Source organism: Mus caroli, unplaced genomic scaffold, assembly GCF_978045245.1.
Source record: "Mus caroli unplaced genomic scaffold, Mus_caroli_1 scaffold_12, whole genome shotgun sequence".
Classification (NCBI taxonomy): domain Eukaryota; kingdom Metazoa; phylum Chordata; class Mammalia; order Rodentia; family Muridae; genus Mus; species Mus caroli.
Genome location: NW_028227267.1, coordinates 52,645,854 through 52,670,671, shown reverse-complemented (window position 1 = coordinate 52,670,671; position 24,818 = coordinate 52,645,854). Strand labels below are relative to the sequence as shown.

Genomic DNA, 24,818 nt, shown 5'->3' with positions numbered 1-24,818 from the left:
CAACACAGTGATAAGTCTTGTGACTATTATGATAAATTAATAAGCCAGACACAAAAGAGCAAATGTTTTATGCCTCTATCTAGAAGTATCTGGAAAAGGCAAACTCATACAGACTAGAAATGGAGTAGATATTGTCCAGCACTGAAGGCAGGAGGCAAACAGAGTTACTAGTATATTTAATTTATGTCACATTATTATACTTCCTGTTGGAGATGTGACTAAGCTCTGGAAATGACTGGAAATGATGGTTAGACAACCTTGGATCTGTAAATCTTGTGTGCATTTGATCATAATGAAGAACTAGCATGGGGTGTGGTCACGTCTGTAATCCAGGTGCTGTGGGGCAGAGGGAAGAGAGGTGCTGAGAATACAGACATGCACTACCATGTCCGGGTTGGCCTTTCTAATTATTAAAGAAAATGTTTCAAAAGCTTTGGCTTCCTTGTCAGTCTTGTCTATTCACAAAAGATAGAAGTTGCTACTGACTTGTAAGGAGATAGGATTTCCACATGTAAACAAACGAGTACAGGCAAGATGTTTAAAAAAGAAACCCACATACCTGTTTTTTCCAACTGTGCTTAGATTTTGAGTTAAAATATTCAAACACTCCAGCACCACACTGAGACAAGGTCCTTAAGATGTGACGATTTGCTGTGGAACTGATCACATTTCATACATTTTAATTAAAAACAATTTTTTTTTTCAGACAGGGCTGAAAAATGTAGCTATGTAGCCCTGGCTGTCCTGGAACACACTCTACACCAGACTGGCCTCAAACTCAGAGATCCTCGCCTCTGCCTCTGCCTCTGCCTCTGCCTCATTTTATTTTATTTTATTTTATTTTATTTTATTTTCTCTTTCTTCTCTCTCTCTCTCCCTCTCTCCTCCTCCTCCTCCTCCTCCTCCTCCTTCTTCTCTCTCTCTCTCCCTCCCTCTTTCCTCTCTCTCCCTCCCTCTCTTCTCTCTCTCTCTCTCTCTCTCTCTCTCTCTCTCTCTCTCTCAAGAGTCTCACTCTGTTACCAAGCTATTCTTGAACTTGGGGCAATCTTTCCACCTCTTACAAGTATGTAACATTATGGCAAGCTCAGCTGAGTTAGTTTTTAGACTGGTCTTACTTAGTAGCCTATGCTGGCTTTGAGCTTTTAGTTTCTTACTTCATCTTGTCAGGAGCTGAGATTATAAATTTGTGGCATGACACCCAGTAATTTTCAAGCCATTCTAGACATAGTTGCTAAATAGATGTTAACAATGTCAAGAAAAATGAGTTAAGAATTTGTTCTTCTGTTCCTGAGATAAACAGATTAAATGTGTTAGGGTGCAGCTCATGGGTGGGCACACCCAAGGCGAGTGGGGCTCTTGAGTCAGTAAAGCACTGGCAAAATGTAGAGGGCGCAAAGTCCGTGTACAGATAAGCATTGGGAAACCCAGGATTGTTAAACATGCAGTATTATCTCTTCAGAGGAAGAAATGCACAACCGGTTTTCTGCCCGGAAGGCTGGGAATGGAGATGTTAGTAGTCTGGTGACCTCTGTGCTATCTGAATGATGGTGGCCACAATGGCTCCCCAAGCCCTTAAGATAACATGTGAGAGCTTCGATGTAATTATGCCTTAAGTTTTATTGTACACACAGGATTGTGTTACACCAAGAACCTCCTCCACCCCAAAATGTATTGTGCTTAAATATGCCTAAAATAAACTTCCTGTTTCAGACCAACTCCGGCTACTGAGTTGTGTTGAAGCAGATTTTTTCTTGCCTCACACAAATGACACTCTTTCTGGCCAGGGTATTTGCAGAGACCTCTGTAGCAGAAATATTAAACAATAAGTAAATAAAGTCAGGCAGTTGGTGGCACACTCCTTTAATCCCAGAATTTGGGAGGCAGAGGCAGGCAGATCTCTAAATTCAAGGCCAGCCTGGTCTATACAGTGAGACCCAGGACAGCCAGGGATATACAGAGAAAAGGAAATAAAATAAAGTAAAATAAATAAATAAAACCAAATACTTCCACACTTAAAAACAAACAAACAAACAAACAACAACCACAGTAATGGCAACAGCAAAAGGTGCAGGATTTGGTGGCACAGTTGTGAGATGCAGGCAGGAGACCAGGAGTCCAAGCATGTCCCTGGTTACTTTTTTGTTGTTGTTGTTTTTTGTTTTTGTTTTTTTCGAGACAGGGTTTCTCTGTGTAGCCCTGGCTGTCCAGGAACTCACTTTCTAGACCAGGCTGGCCTCGAACTCACAAATCCACCTGCCTCTGCCTCCCGAGTGCTGGGATAATAGGCCACCACCGCCTGGCTCCTTGGTTACAGCCTGGGCTACACAGAAACCTTTCTTAAACAAACCAAACTGTGAACAAAACAAAAAACTTCAAAGATATCAAAATGATACTTGATAAAGATAGTTGCCTAAAGAGCTAGGATGTAGCTCACTTTGTAGTGTGTTTGCCTAGCATGTACAAGGTCCTGGGTTCAAACCCAGTACTGACCAGACAGGTGTGCCAGTACACATCGGTAATTCTACACTTGGAAGGTAAAGGCAGGAAGAGCAGATACCTTGTCACAAAACAAAAATATCAGCCGTGCTGGGCACGGAGGCATATGCCTGTAATTCTAGCATTCAAGAGGCAAGAGGATCTCAAGATTCAGGCCAGCCTGGTCTACATAATAATTTTCTGGCTAGTCTGGGCTACTGAGTGAGACCTTGTCTTAAAATGAACCAAAACAACCGATACAAAGGGGAAAAACTAAACAGAGGCATGGAGAGTTGTTGTTGGAGCACACAGTTCCGCTTTTACCATCAGTAGCCGTAGAGTGCCTTCAGAGGCTATGAAGAGGCAGGGATGGAAAGACTGGGAAGGTATCATGGATATTCTGGACCCTTGAGGCCCAGAGCTTGTAGTCAGGGCTCACTTGTGAGGACAGCACAGCAGTCTACAAACCTCCTCAGGAATCTGCCTCACATCCTGCCTCAGAAGAGGGACACCTGGTGCCCAGGAGAGGAAGCTGTGCAGGAAGAATCTCTGGGCTTCATGGCCAGGCACCAGGTAGGGATTCTGCTAGAGCAGCAGGAGACTCTCCTGGCCTTTTCCTTACACAGATGCCAACTACAATCCAACAATGTGAGGAAAGACTGTGACCTCAGGGCTTCAAAGGTGCAAATGCAGAAAACTGATAGCACAGGAGAGGGATAAGGCAGGTGTGCAGCAGGTGTGAGGCAGGTGGCAGCCCCAAGGGCAGGCATTGCCAACCATGCACATGTGCAAATCAGCCCCAGGGAGCTGTGCCAGGCTGCTCAGGACAAGCTAGTCATCTAAACTGTTATACTAAATAACAGTCCCATGAAGCCCTGTTTTACACATGAAACGGCCTGCCCGAGGTCCCTGTGGTTGTGAGTCACTGGCAGCGTGGTCCCAAGCCAAGAGCTCAGCTCCTCTGCAACATACAGATTTCATGTATTCATACCAGCTTCCAAGCTTGCAAAGTTCCCAGACAAACTAAAGACTTGTCCACCAGCTACCTTGGTCACAATGGTGATTCGATCTCTGAAACTTACCCAACAGCACAGGTGAACACTCTGGTGTGCTGGATATTTCTTTTCACAAGCTGCAGTGTCAGACTCTCACTCTGGAGGTGCCCATCAGATATGAGGAGAATGTTCCGGAACCCTTCTGAAGGGTACAGGAGACTTAAATAGCGAAGAACTTTCCAGAAGTCTGTGTTCCCCATGGAAGGTGCTGCAGACTGCAGGAGATCAAGTGTCACAATCTTAAGGTCCATCCATCGTTAACTGTGGCTGAACATAACCTCTACACCCCAGCCGTCATGACGAATTAAGGCTCCCTTCAGCCCCCCAAGCACCCACAGAGTAATGACGAAAAAGCTTTTTAATAACACTGTAGATCTGGTCTGGCAAATGTCCAAAGAGAAACTGTTCCTGAACAGAAATCTTTTACAGCTTTGATAGATTTTCAGCTATCATAGTCTGCATATGCTATCATCTGTAAGTCTCTGTTAGGGCCCAGCTCCAAGTTATACTCTGAGCAATTAAACATGTTTAAGGGACAGAAGCGGAAGCTTAGCCATTTTGGACAAATGAGAGATTTACACAGCAAAACTATTGTCCCAATTATTTTGAATCAGATCGGCGTTGTACTTTTAGGGTCATTAGCCAGGGTCATCCTGCCTGGCTGGCAGACTGATGCTCTTTTTGATATGGGAAACAGGATAACAGATGGCAGTCTTGGTGACAAAGCTTAACGGAAACATAGCCTTGGTAGGCTTGATTACATCAGAAGCCAGCTCTGCTGTTATGTTCCTGCCGCTCCTAACAAGCCTGGCTAGTGTACTATTTATCTTCCAGGCGTATTGGAGGCAAGGCTCCCTTAGCTAAGTTCTGTCTGTGTAACTTTATATCACTAGCAAGTTTATTGGTAAACTCTTTATAACATCGGCTTATTACTTCTAGCTTCTCTGTCACTGTGGACACCTATCAGGAATTCATTATTCACTGAAGCAAGCATGTGTGTATGTCTGTGTGCATGTGTGTAAGTATGTATGTATGTGTGTGCATGCATTTATATGTTTTGGGGGGGGAGGCCCACAGGTACCTTGGTAGAGGTCATGTGACAACTTGCATAAACCAGTTTTTTCCTTCTCGTGGGTCCCAGAGTGGGACTCAGCCACTGCCTTTATTCACTGAGCCATCTCAACATCCACTTTTCAAGTTTTTTTTTTTTTTGAGACAGACACTGCTAAGGCTGGCCTCAAACTTACGAGGTAGCTGACCTTCTTGTTCTGAACTCCTGATCCTCCTGCCTCTACCGCTGAATGCTGAGATTATAGGTTTGACTTTTCTGTTTTCACTGCTGTTAACTTGCGATTAAAGAAAGGTCATATCATCCTCATCATCACCATCACCAGCATCACCAGCATCCTCACCAGCAGCAGCATCCCTACTATCACCATCATTGTCACCATCATTGTCACCATCATGCTCAGCACCATCATCAGCACCATTATCATCACCAACATCCTACTACTATCTTCACCATCACCCTCATCCTCACCATCACCATCACAGGCCACCATTGTGGGTCAGATAACTGACATCTCCTATCCCATAAAGGCTTTATACCTGCCTGTGGGTGCTACTGGGAGTTGATGGGACCTAGTGTACTAGGATTCAGATTGGGGCTGTGTGCCCTTACAGAAGGGGATACTGGGCCCCTGGCTCCTTGCTGCCTTCCTTTGCTTCTGAGCCCTCAGGCGAATGACCCTTTTCCCTCTGCTGTAGTAAGCTGTGCTGCCAAAGGACCAAAGCCAGAGGGCCAAGCAACTACAAACAGACCTCTGCAAGTGTGGACCAGAGACCTTCCTCCTTACAAGTAGGTTTATCTCATGCATCTGTAGAAAAGCTCACTTGCATCCACCAGTGTACAGAACATTCGAGGACCAGGTCCTGGACCAATCACTCAAGCCTCGCGAAGACACAGGAGGGGAGGACATGTCACTTACCATAATGAACTCTGTGGCCATTTTACTGTCCGTGATGCACTTAGGATATGAAAACAGTTCCTTGTAACCTGTATAATAAGAAGGTGTGTTATAGCCAGGCGTGGTGGCGCACGCCTTTAATCCCAGCACTTGGGAGGCAGAGGCAGGCGGATTTCTGAGTTCGAGGCCAGCCTGGTCTACAGAGTGAGTTCCAGGACAGCCAAGGTGACACAGAGAAACCCTGTCTCGAAAAACAAACGAACAAAAAACAAACAAACAAACAAAAAAGAAGGTGTGATAAATTGCCATTAAACACCCACAGACTGACCACTAGTGAACACCAAGGCGACTGTTTCTACCATAAGCAGTGCTACATATTAATGTGTATGCTTCCTTTTCAGAAAACCATGTATACACATTTTGGCACACAAAAACACATTTCAAGTACATTCTATAAGCTGTTTTATATAAGATGCTCTGAGTCAAGCTCCACGCAGAAGAGATCTCTGCATTGCGCATGCAAACCAAGATCTAAGTCACAGCAGTGGTACAGGCAGCTCAGCCCAGGCAGGGCAGAGTCCCCAGCAAAGTGCCTGCCATCACTATATGACCCATGTTCCTGGCATAACCACCCAGCTTCATTGTTAAAGGAAACAGATACATAGAAGATGACTCTCATTGGGCAGGACCACCCTGACTCGACTCTATGCACCTTCTTTCACTCCTGAGATGCCTTATTTACAAGACAGGGTCTTCTTCTGTAGTTCAGCCTAGCCTGGAATTCACAATATAGTCTGGGCTCTCTTATTAGCACACCTGCCTCAGTCTCTGGAATGCTGGGATTACAGAAGTAAGCCATCATGCCTGGCTCAAAGGCACTATTAGCCATATGACTGGCTACCCTGAGATTATTCTTGTAATCCCTATACCATTAGCTAATATTCAAGTAGTATGGCATAGCCAAACTGTTTCAAGCCATTTTATCTAACTTCTACTTAGAGGTTAAGTCATTAACCTGAGCCATGGATTTGAGCCACCACTCCCAGCTCTGCCCTGCCATGTTCTTGAGCTGTCTCTGCCCTCCTTCCTGGAAGGTGACATTGACCTTCTAGTAACAGTGCTGGCTTGGTGCTGCCAGAGCCCATTTCTGACATGTTTACTATGACAGGGCTGATTACAAATGGCGGTCCTGACTCTTTGGACTTTCCTATTAAATAAGCAAAGGTTGTTGTATCTTGTTCAGTTGATTATTACATTGGTCACATTTGTGTCTCACTTACTGTATAGCAAAGCTTAAAATCCTTGGCACAGATTATCTCTGCCCTTGCAAGACTATGATGTAGGGGCTATTAGCATGTAGGTGAGACAAAAACAAAACAAAACAAAACAAAAAAACCCAAAAAAACCAAAAAACAAGACAGTTAACAGAGGTGCCAAAGAGACTATCGAGTTTATAAATGGTCCAGGCAGATCTTCACCAAGAGGCACTGACTTCAGAGCTTTGTGCTTCAGCTTCAGGGTAAGGTCTCTAACTGCACAGATGAGGCCAGGCTCTGTCGGCCACCAGTCTGCACAGCACGTACTTGTGTCAAGGACTAGGGACAGCGCACTAACCTGTGCCAAACTGCATAATGTTGACTTTCTGTTCTTCACCCAGCAAAGACAGAGCATACAGGGCAACCTGCTTGGCTTGAGTGAATGTCACACCCTCCATGGAACTGGAACAGTCAAGACAAATAATCACTTCATTCTTTCCATGGAGGTTAGAGAGGACGTCCGCAAGCTCCGGTTGAAAGACAAGCATGCAGGCCTAAAGGGAGGAGACAGTGGATCAGAGGTTCTCGCAGCTTACATGAGAAAATACTCTCAATGCCAAAAGCTTCTAGGACCTGTGAGAGGCTCAGCAGGTAAACATGCCTTCTATTCAAGTCTGACTTCCCTGTGGCTTCAGGCCTCAAAGCCACAGGGAAGGAAGCAGAGAACCGTTCTCAAAAATTTTCTTCTAACCTTTACATGCTCTCTATGGCACATGTTTACAAACACACACAGACACACAGACACAGACACACAGACTCATATAGACACAGACACACACAGATATACACACAGAGACACAGACACACACAGACACACACACACAGACACACACACACAGATACACAGAGACACAGACATACACACAGACACACAAACAGACACACACACACAAGAAAACCTTCTAGTAAACTAATGCTACCAAACCAAAATGGGTAAGATCTCTCTTTTTATTCTTTCGAGTTGGTGTCTCCATTGTGTAACAAAGACTAACTTAAAATTTGCTATGTAGCCGAGGGTGACGGTGAACTTCTGATTCTCTTGCCTATTCTTCCAAAGCACTAGATTACAGGGATATTCCTCCATTCTGAGCTATTATTTTTCTAATAATAAAATGACAGACAAGCCGGGCAGTGGTGGTGCACACCTTTAATCCCAGCACTTGGGAGGCAGAGGCAGGCGGGTTTCTGAGTTTGAGGCCAGCCTGGTCTACAAAGTGAGTTCCTGGACAGCCAGAGCTACACAGAGAACCCCTGCCTCGAAAAACCAAAAAAAAAAAAAAAAAAAAAAGACAGACTAGTGCTTGGGAGGGGTAGCCTAGGCATTCAAATAGAGTAGAATGTTAGAGATAAAGATGCAAACACGTGGGATGAAAATGCCCAAAGAATCAGGGGTCTACACAGGGGTCTGGGATATGGTTCATTGGTAGAGTGTTTGCCTAGAACACACCAAAGCCTTTGTGTGATCTCTAGCACTCCATAAAACTGGAGGGGGTAATCCCTGTGATTTCTACCCATGGGTAGTAGAGGCAAGAGGGTCAGAAGTTTAATGACTTTTGGGCCAGCCTGGGCTTCACAAGACCCTGGTCCCTCAAATATAGACTATTAAAAAAAAAAACAAACCACAGGATCTGACCTTGTACAAAGAATGAATCTATGAATCATCTCTGTCAATCACACACTATTCTAAAAGGAATAGAGATGCTGTACTGCTTACAATGCATAGACTGCTTATTAACCAGTACACAACAAAGTTCTGCCATTTCATAAGTTTCAGTTTAAGTTGTTTTAATTTTATTTTTTATGTGCATGGGTATTTTGTCTGCATGGTTATCTATGTACCGTGTGTATACCAGGTGCCCATGTAGACAGAAAGAGGATGTCAGATCCCCTAAATTGTGAGTCATCACGTGAGTGCTGTCAATCAAACCTGGGTCCACTGGAAGAGCAGCCAGTGCTCTTTTCACAACTGAGCCACCTCTCCGGCCCCTTAAGTTATGTTTATTACAGTTCCCTTATTTCTAGCTTACTTTACTGTTTCTTTATTTGGTGTGCATGTATGTACAGTCACATGCGTGTGGAGTGAGAGGACACTGTGAAGGAGTCTGTTCTCTTTTACCACATGGGTCTTTAGGCTTCTGGGTGCCTGTTTTTACCTGCTCAGCCACCAGACGGTCCCAAGGCTCACGTTAATTGTAAATGAAGTAGCAATTATTTGTTACAAACGCACACAATTGTATTATGGCCATAAGTAATTTTATCTATTTAAAAAACATTTTTGTTGGGGGCTGGTGAGATGGCTCAGTGGTTAAGAGCACCGAATGCTCTTCCAAAGGTCATGAGTTCAAATCCCAGCAACCTCATGGTGGCTCACAACCATCTGTAACAAAAATCTGATGCCCTCTTCTGGAGTGTCTGAAGACAGCTACAGTGTACACACATGTAATAAATAAATAAATAAATCTTTAAAAATTTTTTTTGTTTGCTGTTTATTTATTTATTTATTGTGTGTGTGTGTGTGTGTGTGTGTGTGTGTGTGTGTGTGTGTAGTGCATGCATGCCACTGTACACATAGAAGTCTGAGGTGGTAATCCCTGTAAAACAATTTACAGGAGTTATTTTTCTCCTTCCACCATGTAGGTTCCAAGGATCTAAACTCAGGTGGTCAGGCTGGGAGGCCAGAACTTTTACATGCTGAGCAATCTCTCTGGCCTTTATTTATTATTTCATGTGTGTGCATGACATGTGCTGACGTGGAGGGCAGAGGACAAGTGCAGAAGTCAGTTCTCTTTCCACCGTGTGGGTTCCATGTAACTGAGGAACATTTCAGCCACATCTTGGTGGCTTCATCTCCTGGCATGTCAAATGCTCCCTGTGGTGAGCCTCCTTGAAGCTACAGTCAGGTTGTTCTTGAAACATCAGCAACCAAGGCACCAGGACACTTTCACACATGTGTGTACTAAGGCACAGTCTGTGCCCTTAAAAGACTAATGTCCTTGCAGCATAGCGACACTTAGGCTGTAATTTGTGACACTCACCAGGGGGCTTTTCTAGGTCATAGGAAGAAATACCCTAAGAGGAAGGGCTGAGCTACCAGGATTTGGGAAGGGAAGGGTCACCTTACCCCCACTCTCTAAATGTTCATAAAACATTGAAAATCCATGAAAAAAAGGCACTGGGCTGCTTGCCTCTGGGCAGCCCACTTCAATTTCTTTGGAGTGTTTGCTTTGCTTAGGCGTGCTAAACAAACTGGCTAACCTGTGTGCACCATTATACTGTCTTTTTTCCTTCTAGGAAACAAGGACCAAGAGCTACCTTCACCTCACTAACACTGAATGGAGTGGCATACACCTGTAGTTCTAGTACCTGGGAGGTCACAAGTTCAAGGCCAGTGTGGGATACAAAGAAAGTTTGAGACCAGGCTGAACTACAAAGAAAGGCCCTGTTTCAAAAAGTGAACTTTCAACTTCAATAGAGTATTTATTAATACTTTTTCCCAATAAATACGTGTTTTCTATTATTATTATTATTGTTATATTTTTGAGACAGGTTTTTTTTTTTTTTGGTTTTTTTGAGACAGGGTTTCTCTGTATAGCCCTGGCCCTGGCTGTCCTGGAACTCACTTTGTAGACCAGGCTGGCCTCGAACTCAGAAATCCGCCTGCCTCTGCCTCCCGAGTGCTGGGATTAAAGGCGTATGCCACTACACCCAGCTTGAGATAGGTTCTTATTGAGCACATGCTGGTCTTAAATTTTGAGGTAAGGACAACATTAACTCCTGATTTCCCTTAGCTGCTACTTCCCATGGCCTGGGATTGACAGGCACGAGGCACTGTGTGTTGGGATAATCTTCCTGTGCGCTGTGTAAAGGTTGTCTTTGTATTATTGCAAATGTTGATTTCTGTATCAGTGTGCCAGCCAGACTTTGGTATTATTATTTTTGTGAAGCATCACCTGTCTCAGTGTTTCATAAACATTCTTCTCCATCACCTCTGATTGATTTAATAAAGAGCCAACAGGAAATGAAGTAGGAAATGAAAGGCCAGACTTCATCTTTGGGAACTCTGGGAAAGAATCTGGTGGGGGAGTCACCAGCCAGACACAGAGGAAGGAACAGCTGCTGGTACTGAATAAGAGGTAATGGGCCACAGGACAGAACATAGATTAGAATAAATGGGCTAACTGAAGTTATATGAGCTAGCTGAGAGGCAGCCAGTCTCAGCCATAAAGAAATAGTCTTTGTGTCAATATTAAAAGCTGGCCAGTGGAGATACTCTGGCAATATCTATGCCCAGCTATTTCATGTACACGTGTGTGTGTGTGTGTGTGTGTGTGTTTGTGTGTGTGTATGTATGCTGGTATTCTCTTACTATGTCACCAAGGCATGCCTTGAACTAGTGGTCATTCCCCTGCCTTAGCTTCTCTAAGTGAACTGCCACATCTGGCAGTGTTTCCTACTCCCAAGTAAGAAGGAACATACCTCGCTTTCTTTTTCTGGATGTTTTTCAACCCACATTCTTGGGAGATATGCATCACGCAAACCAATGTGGAGAGAAAATCCACCGCTGTCCAAGGAGCTGCCTTCCACAGTGCTAACAACAGCTTTACAGTCTGTGCTCTGCAACACAAAACAAGCACACAACGGAGTAAACAAGAGAATAGCAGCATCCTGTCTGTGAGTGCTGGCCTGACGAGCGGTAAATACTTGCATTATCTATATAACTCCATTACGAATCAACACTGCAGTACTATGTCCAAAACCATGAATGACCACTATCATACTGGTTACCTTCAAACTCTACAGTTGATGTATACTACAAATCTACTTAAGTTTGAGACAGTTACTTCTGCATATTTATCTGGATATAGCAGAAAGCACACGACATAAGCAGAACCTGAAAAAATAAACCTAACATTCACGAGATGCTTTGGAATTAGACTTTGTTTTTAAGGTTTTTAATTCTTAAATATAAAATGGCTTTTGAAGATGTAGATAAAGTTAAAATAATGACGACAACACTGTAAAATGACCACATGGCTCTGTGCTCTAGGACATTAACCCTTTTGCAGGGACTTAAGGAGCACCCCTTGCTTGGGAATGGCGTCTATAAACTCACCAACGGGGCTGACCATGTGACTTCCTTTGATCAATAATAGCACAGGCAAATGTGATGCAAGCAGGAGACAACAGCACACTGTATGGCTGGCCTTGACTTATTGCTGACAGGGGCTCTCCCACCACCACATGAACATGGGGTGGACTTTGGGTAGGCGAGGAAGCAGGATAGAGGGAAAGAAATTTCCAAATGAAGTCAGGGTAGGAAGAGGGCGATGTTATTGTTGTCTGCAGTTTCTTGGTGCAAGTTTTCTCTATATTGTCAGTATATCTAATGTCATATTTCTTTTTTTACGTGAGACCAATGGCAACCAATAACCAACAACCAACAACCTACAGCCAACAACCTACAGCCAACAACCTACAGCCAACAACCTACAGCCAACAGCCTACAGCCAACAACCTACAGCCAACAACCTACAGCCAACAGCCTACAGCCAACAACCTACAGCCAACAACCTACAGCCAACAGCCTACAGCCAACAACCTACAGCCAACAACCTACAGCCAACAACCCAAACCTCTCGGGGCCCTAGCATTTATATCCCCTCTGAAAAGTCCCCAGAATTCCAAATGTCACATAATCTCAGAAACTACCTGTCACTGGCAAAACCATGCTCTTGCTAGAGCATGAGGCAAACATAGTCAGCTGCTGTGGACAGTATCAAACAGCCCCATATCACACACCTGGGATTAAAACAAAAACCTCCTCTTACAATATTTCTTTGTTTTAAAGAAACTAAATATCTCACTACCTGAGGGTCCTGGGCTATCCAAGCACAGTGACCATACAAACTGATGCAGGCCAGGAGCCCTGTGCGACCAGGTGGTCCTAGACCATCTTGTCCCAACCAAGCCACATCAACCTGAGAATAAAAACTGCTTGATGTTTTAAGCCACAGAGTTGTGGGACTAATTGTGAGGATGGTAGCCAGTGAGGAGGACTTGTTCTCAAACAGTTAAACCCAGGCACTGACTTCCACTGCTGAGGAAAACTAAGATCTCACAATGAAGAGAATCAAGGTGAGGCCACAAGCAGACTGGGAGCAGCAACACAGAAAGCTGTTAATGTCTTAGGAGGATGAATAACTGTGAAGTTGTAGGTGACTCAGCCAAATGGCTGCTCCCCAAGTGGTGTGCATTATACATTATTATATATTATATATATATTATACCTTTATACCATGTGCACATATTTTTGATACAATAAAATCAATGGGAAGCTAAGAGCTCTTCAGAAAGCAAGTGATTCACTGACCTTTTGTCTCAGTTCATGTGTGTCACTGGAAATGAATTCAATCATGTAGGGCATCTCAATGGACATAGCCAGGGAGAAGCTATGGACAATGAAGAGGTCATATTAGTACAAGGTCTTAAATCTCCACTTGCAGTTGTTTCAAGCAATCTTCCTTCTTTGCAGCCCTGAGAATCAAAGCCAGAGCTACAAGTAAGCTTTCTAGCACCGAACTATACTCCAGCATTTCTAACAATTGCAAACGAGAAGTTAAGCTATAAAGCCAAGGCCCATTGGAGAGGTTAATCCACAGGATTTATATTTTAGGCACTAACCTTTGCTCTGCTCCAATTTCCTTTATACGAATTGTCTCCACTGTATCCTGTTAGAAGAAAAGTGTATGTGAATAGTGAGACACACAGCATTGGGCCAGGAGATGACATTAACTTCTAAAATTCAATGATCTCAGGGACACCTCTGACAATTACCATAAAGATTTCTTTATTTTTTAAACTTTATGTGTATGGATGTTTTACATGCATGTATGTATGTACTAGGTGCTTGTGTGCAGTCCCTGAGCAGCCAGAAGTGGGCGCTGAATCTTCTGAAGCTGGAATTGGAGGGTGTTGGCCCTCTGCAAGAGCAGTGAGTGCTCTTAACCACTGAGCCATCTCTCCAGCATCCTTCCCTTTATTTTACTTTTCGTTTTTTTGGGACAAAGTCTTACTATGGTGCCCTGGCTGTCCTGGAACTCACTACGTAGTCCAGGCTGGCCTTGAACTCAGAGGTCTGCCCACCGCAGCCTCCCAAGTGCTGGGACTAAAGGCATGCGCCACCTGGCTTCCATCAAATCTCATGTTAAGCACACCCACCTGAAGGTTCTCATTCAACGCCTTGTCCTGTTGCCAGGGTGCTACAGTGCCAGGGATGAAGAAGATGGCCACAGGACTTTGGATGCTGAGTTCTGTGATGTAGGTGATTTTGATGAGAACTTTAGCCCGAGGGGGTAAGTTTCCAACACTTACAGTGAAAACATCCTGAAATACAAACAGCTGCTCAGAAGCATGTCCACTTTTTGCTAGTTAATCCCTTGTATTACCAAAGTGATCAATGACAATCAGTCAAGTTCTTCCCAAGAAAATGGTGATATACCATTACTAGTGTGAAGGGGAACTCAGGAACAATTCCTTAGTAATGGGGACAGAGTGATATCTGAGAGAGGCAAGAGAAGAGGCTGGCCACTGAGAAAGTTGCTCGAGGGACTCCACCCTGCAGGTGCAAACACTGTAGCACATGAGTGTCTCTATGCAACCCTTCCTGGAAGGACCTGTGACTTCTCTGGTCTTAATGACAGTTGGCACTAGCTCCCCAATGGCTGTAGAAAGCAGCATTCTCTAAACTTGTACTATGCTTAATCTACTCATTAAAAACCCTTACATTTAAATTTAAAATTGTACTTTAAAAGTACTTAACATTCTTTGAATGGAATATTGATAATTTTTGTAGAAGCTGGCAATCTAATGAGCAGCTAAGACAGAAACACATCTTTCATTCCTCTCCCTTCCCCCTTGTACTGGCTAGTTTTGTGTCAACTTGACACAGCCAGAGTTACCACAGAGAAAGGAGCTTCAGTTGAGGAAATGCCTCCATGAGATCCAGCTGTAAGGCATTTTCTCAATTAGTGATCAAGGGGGAAAGGCCCCTTGTGGGTGGGACCATCCCTGGGCTGGTAGTCTTGGTTCTATAAGAGAGCAGGCTGAGCAAGCCAGGGGAGGCAAGCCAATAAAGAACATCCCTTCCATGGCCTCTGCATCAGCCCCTGCTCCCTGACCTGCTTGAGTTCCAGTCCTGACTTCCTTTGGTGATGAACAGCAATATGGAAGTGTAAGCCAAATAAACCCTTTCCTCCCCAGCTTGCTTCTTGGTCATGATGTTTGTGCAGGAATAAAAACCCTGACTAAGACACCCCTCTTCTCCTCCCTTCTTCCCTTCCCTCCTTTCAGAGTCTCATATATCCAGGACTTGCCTCACTCTCACTGTATAGGCAAAGATGACCTTGAACTTCTGATCCCTCTGCTTCTGTTTCATGAGTGCTGAGAGTCACAGGTATGTTGCTATCACAGTCCAGAGCTTCAGGTCAGCCCTCTGCTGCCTGAGCCACTGACACAGGAAAGACTGAGGCTAACAAATGGACTCATCAACCATCTACTAAGACTGCTCAGGAAATATGAAGTCCCACAAAGTAGAACTTAGCTAAAGCAGCACCCCTGGCCCTCTTATTATCAGGTAGAGCGTAATTCTGCCAGGCCAACAGGACAACCCTGGTTAGTGGCTGCCTGGGGGAAGCAGCCTAAAGACAGTATTTTCCCATTGCAAATATCCCCATTTGTCCTAACAAGCAAACCTTGGAATTTCTGACTCTGTGAAAGTACATGAGCCGATATGGGCTTCTGTTCCGGGCTGGCTCCCTTTTGTGCATTAGCCAGAGCCAGTTGTGCACATTACTGAAGAGTTCTTCCTTACTTATGTCTAATGCTGGACTGATTTCTCACTGGGGGGAAGGCATGTTAATTCTGTAACATTATGAGCCCAGTTCTAGATATATCTAGAATATCTAGATCTACCTCCTTCCTGCAATGTACAGAGCTCATCTCAAATCTCCAACTACACTGGCCATTTTTCCTCTCTGATGAAAATTTAGCAATGTGGATTAGAAGAGTAGACAATCAATGATTAACTTAGGCTTAAGTGTTATTACTATTCTGTTGGTTTTTAAACCTATTGAGTGTGTGTATGCGTGAAGCATGAGTGTGTAGGAGGTATATATGTGTGTGCATAATGTACCAGTATGAGGTGTGTGGGTGTGGGCATGCAATGTGTGTGAATGTAAGCATGTGTGAGCATGGATATATATGTGACTATGAGCATTGCCTTCCATGTATGCATGTGGCGGTCAGAGGATAACTTTGTGAAATCCATTTTCTCATGCTACCTTTACATGGGTTTTGGGGATCCAACTCAGGATATCAAGCCTTTACCTGCTAAGCTATCTCACCAGCCTTAAATTACTTGCTTCTGATATTAAGTATATCTATCTGTAGAAAGGAACAAAAACAATGAAGGGGAAATTATTAAAATTCATAGTGCCAATCCTTTAAGTGTGTGGATAGGAGCCGAGGAATGGGCCGATGAGATGGCTCAGCAGGTAAAGGCACAAGCTACCAGGCTGACGACCTGAGTTCGGTTTCCTGGACCCACAGCTAGAAGGAGAGAATCAACTCTGGGAAGTTGTGCTTTGACTTCTACATGCATAATATGGTGTGTGTGTGCACACACTAAGTGTAAACAATTAAAGCAAGTGATCCCTTAGATCCGCACTAATATATTCTTCCTTCAACCAAACTCCAGGTTTCTGAAAGACCTTACAGGGATCCCTTCTGTGTTACGACTTGGTGAAAGGTGGACCTACTGATAGGTGAGATTAGTTCTGGGAATGTTGGGAGCCAACTCCTAGCAGAAAGCAGTTATCATCTCTGCAGCCATCTTGGGCTATTTATTTACAGGTGGTACTTTTCCACCCTGATGAGAGACTTGTTTTCCTACCATGATGTTTTTGCAAGAAGCCCACCTCAGCTGAACACAGTGATAACATTTTGTTTTTCTCCTATCCATCCTGGACCTGTGGTTAAGTGTCTCCAGCTGCACTTCTCAGCGAGTGCACATATACCTATAGCTGCCTTCCAATAAAAGAGACTATTTGTTTCCATTCTTTGTGTCTCTTGCCCCTCAGTCCCCACTCTCTCTCTCTCTCTCTTGCAGACCCCGTTGACTGACCTGAGGACTGGGCCATGACCAGAGCATGGGAAAAAGACATTTTACAGCGGAAGACTGTCTACTCCCATTGTGTGTGTTCTCTTATCAGTCTGGCAGCTGAGTGCCTGGTGGCAGTACCAGCTCTTCTGCTTCACACAACAGCGACTTCATTTCCTCCTTTAGACAACGCACATGGGTATGGCTGGCTTGGCCTCCTGTACTCCTAAGGGGGTTTTCATTCGTGTGTTTGAGACAAAGTCTTGCTAGGAAGGTCTGACAGCATAGAGCTCACTGTGTAGAACAACAGGTGGGCCTCTTGCAGCAATTCTCCTGCCTCTACCTCTCAAGGGCTGAGATTATGGTGTATGCCGCCATGTGTGACATTTAAGAGAAATCTCATAAGCCCAGGGTACTGTAAATAATCTTGGCTTCTATTATGGATTCATATTGCAAATCATTTCCCATAATGCACGGGCTACAGGATGAGTGACAAGCTGTACCGGAGTGTCCTGGTCCATCAAGTAAGCACCATGGCCTTGGCTGACGGCCTCTCGGTATTCCTGCCGGGCCACTTCCTTTTCCTTTATCTGAAAAAGACAATTATCATGATGATTATGTTGGTTTTGATTTTTTGAGGCCAGGTCTCACTCTGTCCTAGACTGGCCTGGAACTCACCATGTACCCCAGGCTGGCCTTGAGCTTGCAACAATCCCTCCTGCAGAGATGGCAGGTGAGGTGCCATGCTCAACTTTGGGAAAGATTTTTAAACTGCTCGTTATAGGAAGAGCGACTTCAGACTTTGATTAGGGAAATGACACCAGTATTTACTAAATCCCAGAAAAAGCCAGGAAATTAAGTTTAGATGAGCAAAACTTTACATAAGAGGATCACCAAAGTGTCCTGCCAAGTAAAAATCCGGACTGAAAAGGCTGACTAGAGAGGCTCCTCCTCTGCTAGGACCAGACACAAGTCAGCAGTTGAAAATGAAAAGTTGGGGACTTAATGTTAGACACAACAAAAATGTTTTATTTCATTTATTATTTTTAAAGTAGTGATTACTCCTCTCATTATTGTTGTTGTTGTTGAGACAGGGTTTTACTATGTAGCCTTGGTAGACCTGGAGCTCACTGTGTACGACAGGCTGGCCTCGAACTCACAGAGATCTGTCTGCTCCTGCCTCCTGAATGCTAGGACTAAAGTTGTGTACTATTACATCAGCTCCTTATTATTCTTTACCAATCCAATTTATTAAACTGTAATTTCTTTTAAAATTTGTATTTCTATTTTATATGAAGGAGTAATTTGCCTGCATGTATGTCTATCCAGCCAGAAGAGGGAGTTGGATGCCTTGGACTGGAGTTGAAGACAGTTGTGAGCTTCCAGGTGGGTGCTGGGAACTGAACCAGAGTCCTTTGCAAGAGCAGCAAATGCTTTTGACCACTGAACTGTTCTTCATCTCCAAAGTCTATTTTAAAATTAATCAGTTATGAGTTATAACTGCAACTGCAGGCCAGGCTGTAGGGTCAAGTTGGGGGCTGTGGATGTTGAGTGAGTGCACTATACCTGTGGCTTCACAGCCAGCCTCTATTATCTTATTGGGTAGGGTTTTTTCTTTTATGTTTTTTTTTTTTTTTTTTCGTCAGAGAGTTCACTTCAGTGAGGCAGGATACATTTTGCAAACTTATTTAAGAGCTATGTATGAGGCTGGATGAGGTACTGCATGGGTTTTTTTGTTTGTTTTTTGGGTTTTTCAAGACAGGGTTTCTCTGTATAGCCCTGGCTGTCCTGGAACTCACTTTGTAGACCAGGCTGTCCTCAAACTCAGAAATATGCCTGCCTCTGCCGTAGCCTCCTGAGCACTAGTATGGCAGGGCTATGTCACTGTGCCCTCCTTTGTCTCTGAAACCTCAGACACCGAAATAACTTCCTTCGTGGCCAGTGAGATGGCTCAGTAGGTAAAAGCATGTGCCATCGAGCCTAATGGTGTCAATTTGGTCCCAGAGATCCACATATGACTCCTGAAGCTGTCCTCTGACCTTCACACACAGGCTGTGGCTTTATGTGCATGCATGCATGCATGCATGTGCACACAAATAAAAACACAACAAAAAATCTGTGAAAAGAAAGACAAAAGGAAGTAACTTTCTATGTTTAAATTGCCTAAACATAGACTTTGGACAAAAACGGAGAGGACTGGAGGGGGAGCCGTAGATGGAGGGCGACTGTGTGAGGTCTGATGAGGTCTGTACATCAGGGAGAGGCAGCGGTTGGCTATGGAGGACCTGTCAGTGGAGGTCGGATGTACTAGGGTAATGGCAGTTTGCATAGCCGAGGACTCCAAGCCCTTCCTCCTTACCTCTCCCACGATGTGCTTCCCATTGATGAACGCCTCGAAGCCACACACGGCTGCTTTGTCATCCAATGGGAAGATATATTTTGCCTCAATAGGCACGTGGCTTTGATTCGTGTATGTCTGAAAAACAATGACCTGCAAGAGGAGGGAAAAAAAAACCCTCATGTAATTGATAAAATGACACGGAACATTTATGAGAACAACAAATGAAAAGAATTCTACATATTCACTTCAGAATCCTAACGTGTTTGTTTTGTTTTGCTTTGCTTTTATGAGACAGGACCACATGAACCTTTAAGGAAGTTGACCTTGAACTCTGGGTTCTCCTGCCTTCCTTGCCCTCCCAAGTGCTGGGATTACACATGTAAACCACCATGACAGTTTAACCCCTTATGTTCCAAGATGTCCTCTACAGAAACAGCCTGGTTTCTGAGGCCCATGTTTTCTACGACCACAGTGGACTGTTCATGCCACAGGACCCAGTTATTAAAACTTTGGCAGTTATATGTGCCTCACTAGAGAAGGAGTCAAAAAACCCTGTCATGCTAAGAATTTTTTTTGCTGCCTCCCAGGTGTCACATGGTTGGGAACTTCGGGAATACAGACATTCCTGGCCCTGTGATGGGGCCATGTCTTAATAAATCCATGATAAGCTAAAAATGTAAGTGAGAAGATGAGTTTAATGAGTAGATTTTAGAGTAATATACAAATGGTCTTCTATGTCTGCAGATGCTAGCTCCATGATGGAGTCAATCAACTACAGAGAGAATATTTGGGGAAAATAACATGCGTTGTTACTAAGTACTTAATTACAATTTTTTCCCTGCCATTTATTCCTTAAACAAGTGACAAATATATTTCATTTAGTTGATATAACTGCAACCAGTTTCTTATTTATGACTTAAATTCATTTAATTGTGTGCTATAAAGCTACAGAAGATACACACCTGGGCTATGAAGTCTATTACTCTTCCCTTAATGTGAACACTGTCGAGGGGAACAGAATTCGCAGATGCATCCTGAAGGCCGGCTTTAATGTTTGTGAAGGGCTTGATGTCTGGTAACTGGAAATCTGCAAGTTACAAGCACAACGTCAGCTTCAGAACAAGCATGGCTCCGTCTTCATCGTCGGCGTCCTTACTACTTGCTCTATTATTGAGACATTATACTTCAGCAGAGATGGACAAATAATATTACACTCATAGTATTTGATGAGCTTTTTGTTCAAGATAAGATTTCTCTGTGTAGCTCGCCTGAACCACTCTCAAATGGAAAGCTGCCTGTCTCGGTAGCACAAGAGCTGGGATTCGAGCTATGTGCCACCACATCTAGCTGTTGTTTTATCCTTTGGTTTTTGTTTTGTCTTTTTGATGTGGCCATTGAGGATTGAACCAGAGGCTTCATGCACACAAGGCAAGCACTCTGCCAACTGAGCCACACTCAACTCTACCAACTGAGCCACACTCAGAGCCAGTGTAATTTTTACTGCCCAGTTATAAAAAGTAAATCCAATGAGGAAAGCATTCTCAAAATAATTTCTACTTTTTTCATTAAAAATTATAAGAGATAGCCTAGTGAATAAAGGCACTTGTTCTCAAGCCTGTAACTTGAGCTTGATCCCTAAGTCCCATATGGGAAGGGAAGAACTACTTATTACAGGCTATCTTCTGATCTACACAAGTGTGCACACACAATCACCTTTAAAAGTTTTATTTATTTATTTTATTTGTGTTAGAGATCAAAATAGTACCTGGATCTTATTTCTTTTCAAAGAACCGATTCTTTGTTTCATTGATTCTTTGTGTTGTTTCCATTTTAAATTATTTAAAATTTTTTTATTTTATATGCATTTTTTTGCCTGCATTTATGTCTATGCACCAAGTATGTTCCTGAAGCCCACAGAAGCCAGAAGAGCGTGTAGGGTTCTCTGAAACTGGAGTCACAGATGGCTGTGAGCTGCCATGTAGATGCTGGGAATTGAATTCAGATCCTCTGGAGGAGTAGCCAAGGCTCGTGAGCACTCAGGCATCTATCCAGCCTTCTGTCTTACACTTACAGTGCTCTCCCACTGCGATAAGGTAGGAAACAAGGAATCTTTTCATTTTTCCTATCTTTATTAAGATAGACAAACTAACCAGAAGAAAGATAGAAAAACTCAAATTAATAAAGTTAGTGATCAAAGAGCCATTATGAGTCTACTACTAATGGAATTCAGAGTCACTAGGATATACCTTAAAAATACATGCCACTAAATTTGAAAAAAAAAAAAAACTAAAAGAAATGAATGAATTTCTAGATGTATATAATCTACCAAAATTTTTTTTTTTTTTTTTTTTTTTTTGGTTTTTCGAGACAGGGTTTCTCTGTATAGCCCTGGCTGTCCTGGAACTCACTTTGTAGACCAGGCTGGCCTCGAACTCAGAAATCCGCCTGCCTCTGCCTCCCGAGTGCTGGGATTAAAGGCGTGCACCACCACGCCCGGCTTAATCTACCAAATTTTTAAGAAAATTTTATCTTATGTGTATGGGTATTTTGTCCGTCTGTGTGTCTGTGCCTGTCCATTTATGTTCCTGGGGGGCAGAGGCCAGCAAGAGCTTTGAATCCTCTAGACTACAGTTATAGGTGGTTGTGAGCGGCCATGTGAGTACTTAGAATAGAACCTGGGTCCTCTGGAAGAATAGCTGATGCTCTCAACCACTGAGCCATCTCTTTAGTCCCTGATTTTCCAAATTCAAACCAAGATTAGATAAATAATTTAAACAGATCTCTAAAAAGAAGAATGATAAAGTAATTAAAAAAAATCTCATAACTAAAAAAAAATTCACCAGAATTCACCAGACCTACAAAGAAAAACAAATAGTAATGCCTCTCAAACTGTCCTATAGAAATAGGAAAGGGAAAATATTACCAAATTCTTTTCATGAACTATATTATCAACAACAAAGAAAATTGTGAACCCATCTCCCTAATGGATATAGTCACAAAAAAAATCTGAATAAAATACTTGCATGGATAATTCAACATATGTCCTGGGTTCTATAAGAAAGCAGGCTGAGCAAGCCATGAGGAGCAAGTCAGGAAGCAGCGCCCCTCCATGTCAGCTCCCGCCTCCAGGCTCCTGCCCTGTGTGAGCTCCTGCCCTCCCTGCTCCTGATGATGGACTAATAGGAAATAAACCCTTTGTCTCCAAGTCACTTTGGTCACAGTGTTTCATCACAGCAGTAGGAACCCTAATTAAGACAGTATAGACCTGTTATCTAAGATGTTCATGAGCCTGAGGGAAGAGAAATAAAAGTTCAAAGTCTGCTGGGATTATACAGTGACTGCAAGGGCAGCCTGGGCAACATGAGAAACGTGTCAAAATTTAAAAAAAAAAAGGGGGGGGGGGCTGGGCTGTAACTCAGTAACAGAGCACCAGCCTCGCACGTGTGAGGCTTTTTGCTTGATCCTCAACACAGGGAAAAAATAGATAAAAATTAAAAAGTACTGTGGTTATGGTCCAGTAGTAGAGTACTTGTTCAGGAGGCACAAGAACCTGGACCCCTGGAGCTGTCCCTAGCATCACAATAGCAACACACAAAAACAAAACCAGTCTTCAATACAAATGCTAGTTTTGGAGGAGGCTTATTGTTAGGTGGTCTTGTTATGTAGCCCTGGCAGGTTCAACTTTATGACAAGTGTCCTCCCTAGGCTCCTAAGTGCTGGGATTATAAGCATGTGCCATCATGGCTGCTCTCTGATATGTTATTGTCTTATTAGGTGATATTTTAAGAGCTGGGGCCATTGTTTTCTGCCAGGAAGCTTATGTTTTCTGCTATTTGACATTAGTGTGCATCACAGTTTGTGGGACCCTTTCTCTTTTTCTCACTCAGTCCTTAGAGCAACACTTAAAAACAAGGATACACATCCTCATGTCTGCCTGAGGGGTCAGTGTCCAAGATGACATAGCCTGCCGAGCAATAGTTAGTCACACACAGCCTCTTGACTACAGCTGTGTCTTGTGCTTATTCCACCCACCTTTACAGTACTACTGAACTCTGGCCTAGTTCCATGGGTGCTATGGCTGGGTCATAGTTCATCTCCCAAAGGGTCATGTGTCGGAAGCTTAGTCACCAGGATGATGATGTTGAAGGGTGGATGGAACCCTCCCTTTAATTTATTCACTTTACATCCCAATCACTATCGCCCTCCCCAGTGCCCCCTCCCCCACAGCCCCTTTCTCCATCCCCCTTCCCTTTCTCCTCTGAGAGGGTAGAGGCTCTCCTGGATATCCCCCCCCCCCTCAAATAAAAACCCTAGGACATCAAGTCTCTGCAGAGCTACGTACATTCTCTTGCACGGAGGATAGACCAGGCAGCCCAGTTAGGGGAACGTAGTCTATAGACAGGTAAAAGCTTTAGGGACAGCCCCCACTCCAGTTGTTCGGGACCCATGACCTACATGAAGACCAAGCTGCATATCTGCTATATTTGTGTGGGGGTAGGGGCACTAGTTCCAGCACATGTATGCTCTTTGGTTGGTGGTTCAGTCTCTGAGAGCCCCAAGGGTCCAGGTTAGCTGACTCTGTTTGTTTTTTAGTAGAGTTCCTATCCACTTCAGGGTCCTCAATCCATGAGAGTTCCCAAGCTCCATCCAATGTTTGGCTGTGGGTCTCTGCATCTGTTTCAGTCGGCTGACTGGTGGAGCCTCTCCCAGGACAGTTATGAATAAGGACCTGTGGGAGTTTGCTTGTACCCTGGCTGACTATCTCATGATGTGATCTCTCCTTCTTGCCCAAGGTTCTGTTGTGATACCATCTACCTTAGGTCCATATCAGAGCCAAACTGAAGGCAGCATCAGGCTCCTGAAACTCTGAAATAGTAAGCTAGGCAAGCCCTTTTTTCTGTTTTGGTTTGTTTTGAGATCGTCTGGAACTCTAGATCCTTCTGCCTTGGCCTCCTCGGTGCTTGGATCATAGGCCAACAAATACTTTACAGACGTTTTCTCAGGCTATCAGGATGGCTCAGTTGGTTAAAGCTCTTGCCACCAAGTTTAAAGACCTGTGTTCGAATCCCTAGGGCCACAGGTGAAAAGAAAAAAACTCTTGCAAGTTGCTTTCTGACCTCCACACGCATGCATACACACTCATACACACACATAAACAAGCAAATATTACAAACATTTTTTCTTTATAACATTCCTAGTATTTTGCTATAGGAACAAAGAATAGAGAATGAATTGCATTATTCAGGCATCCTAAAGAACCAGACCTTTGTCACCTTTGTCACAGCTGGTGACAAAACACTGGATTTGGGTATCACTTAGCTTTCTTAAGCTTTTTGGTTTTCATATGTTCAAGATAAAAGAAATATGAAATAGAAGGTTATAGATGCTACTAACAAACATGAATGTAAATGCTTTTGAAAAAAGTTCAGTTTTTATCTCATAAAGCAGCACTTGAGAAATTTGTCTTGCTGGTCAGTGCTGCACACCTTTAATCCCAGGACTTAGGAA

At 43.6% G+C, this 24,818-nt stretch overlaps 1 protein-coding gene across 2 annotated transcripts in view; it reads right to left on the bottom strand.

The window, feature by feature from the left end:
• The window catches only part of Parp4 (poly(ADP-ribose) polymerase family member 4), an 87,004-nt gene that overhangs the window by 30,972 nt on the left and 31,214 nt on the right, over positions 1 to 24,818 (bottom strand). For both annotated transcript variants that reach the window (XM_029469183.2, XM_085828670.1), the window contains exons 15-25: positions 20,273 to 20,397; positions 19,329 to 19,460; positions 17,473 to 17,559; positions 14,032 to 14,196; positions 13,495 to 13,541; positions 13,184 to 13,262; positions 11,290 to 11,427; positions 7,112 to 7,307; positions 5,519 to 5,586; positions 3,558 to 3,745; positions 560 to 659 (exon numbers count right to left, since the gene is read on the bottom strand). In XM_029469183.2, the coding sequence (XP_029325043.1) occupies positions 560 to 659; positions 3,558 to 3,745; positions 5,519 to 5,586; positions 7,112 to 7,307; positions 11,290 to 11,427; positions 13,184 to 13,262; positions 13,495 to 13,541; positions 14,032 to 14,196; positions 17,473 to 17,559; positions 19,329 to 19,460; positions 20,273 to 20,397 (1,325 nt within the window). The remainder of the gene's footprint in view (positions 1 to 559; positions 660 to 3,557; positions 3,746 to 5,518; positions 5,587 to 7,111; positions 7,308 to 11,289; positions 11,428 to 13,183; positions 13,263 to 13,494; positions 13,542 to 14,031; positions 14,197 to 17,472; positions 17,560 to 19,328; positions 19,461 to 20,272; positions 20,398 to 24,818) is intronic.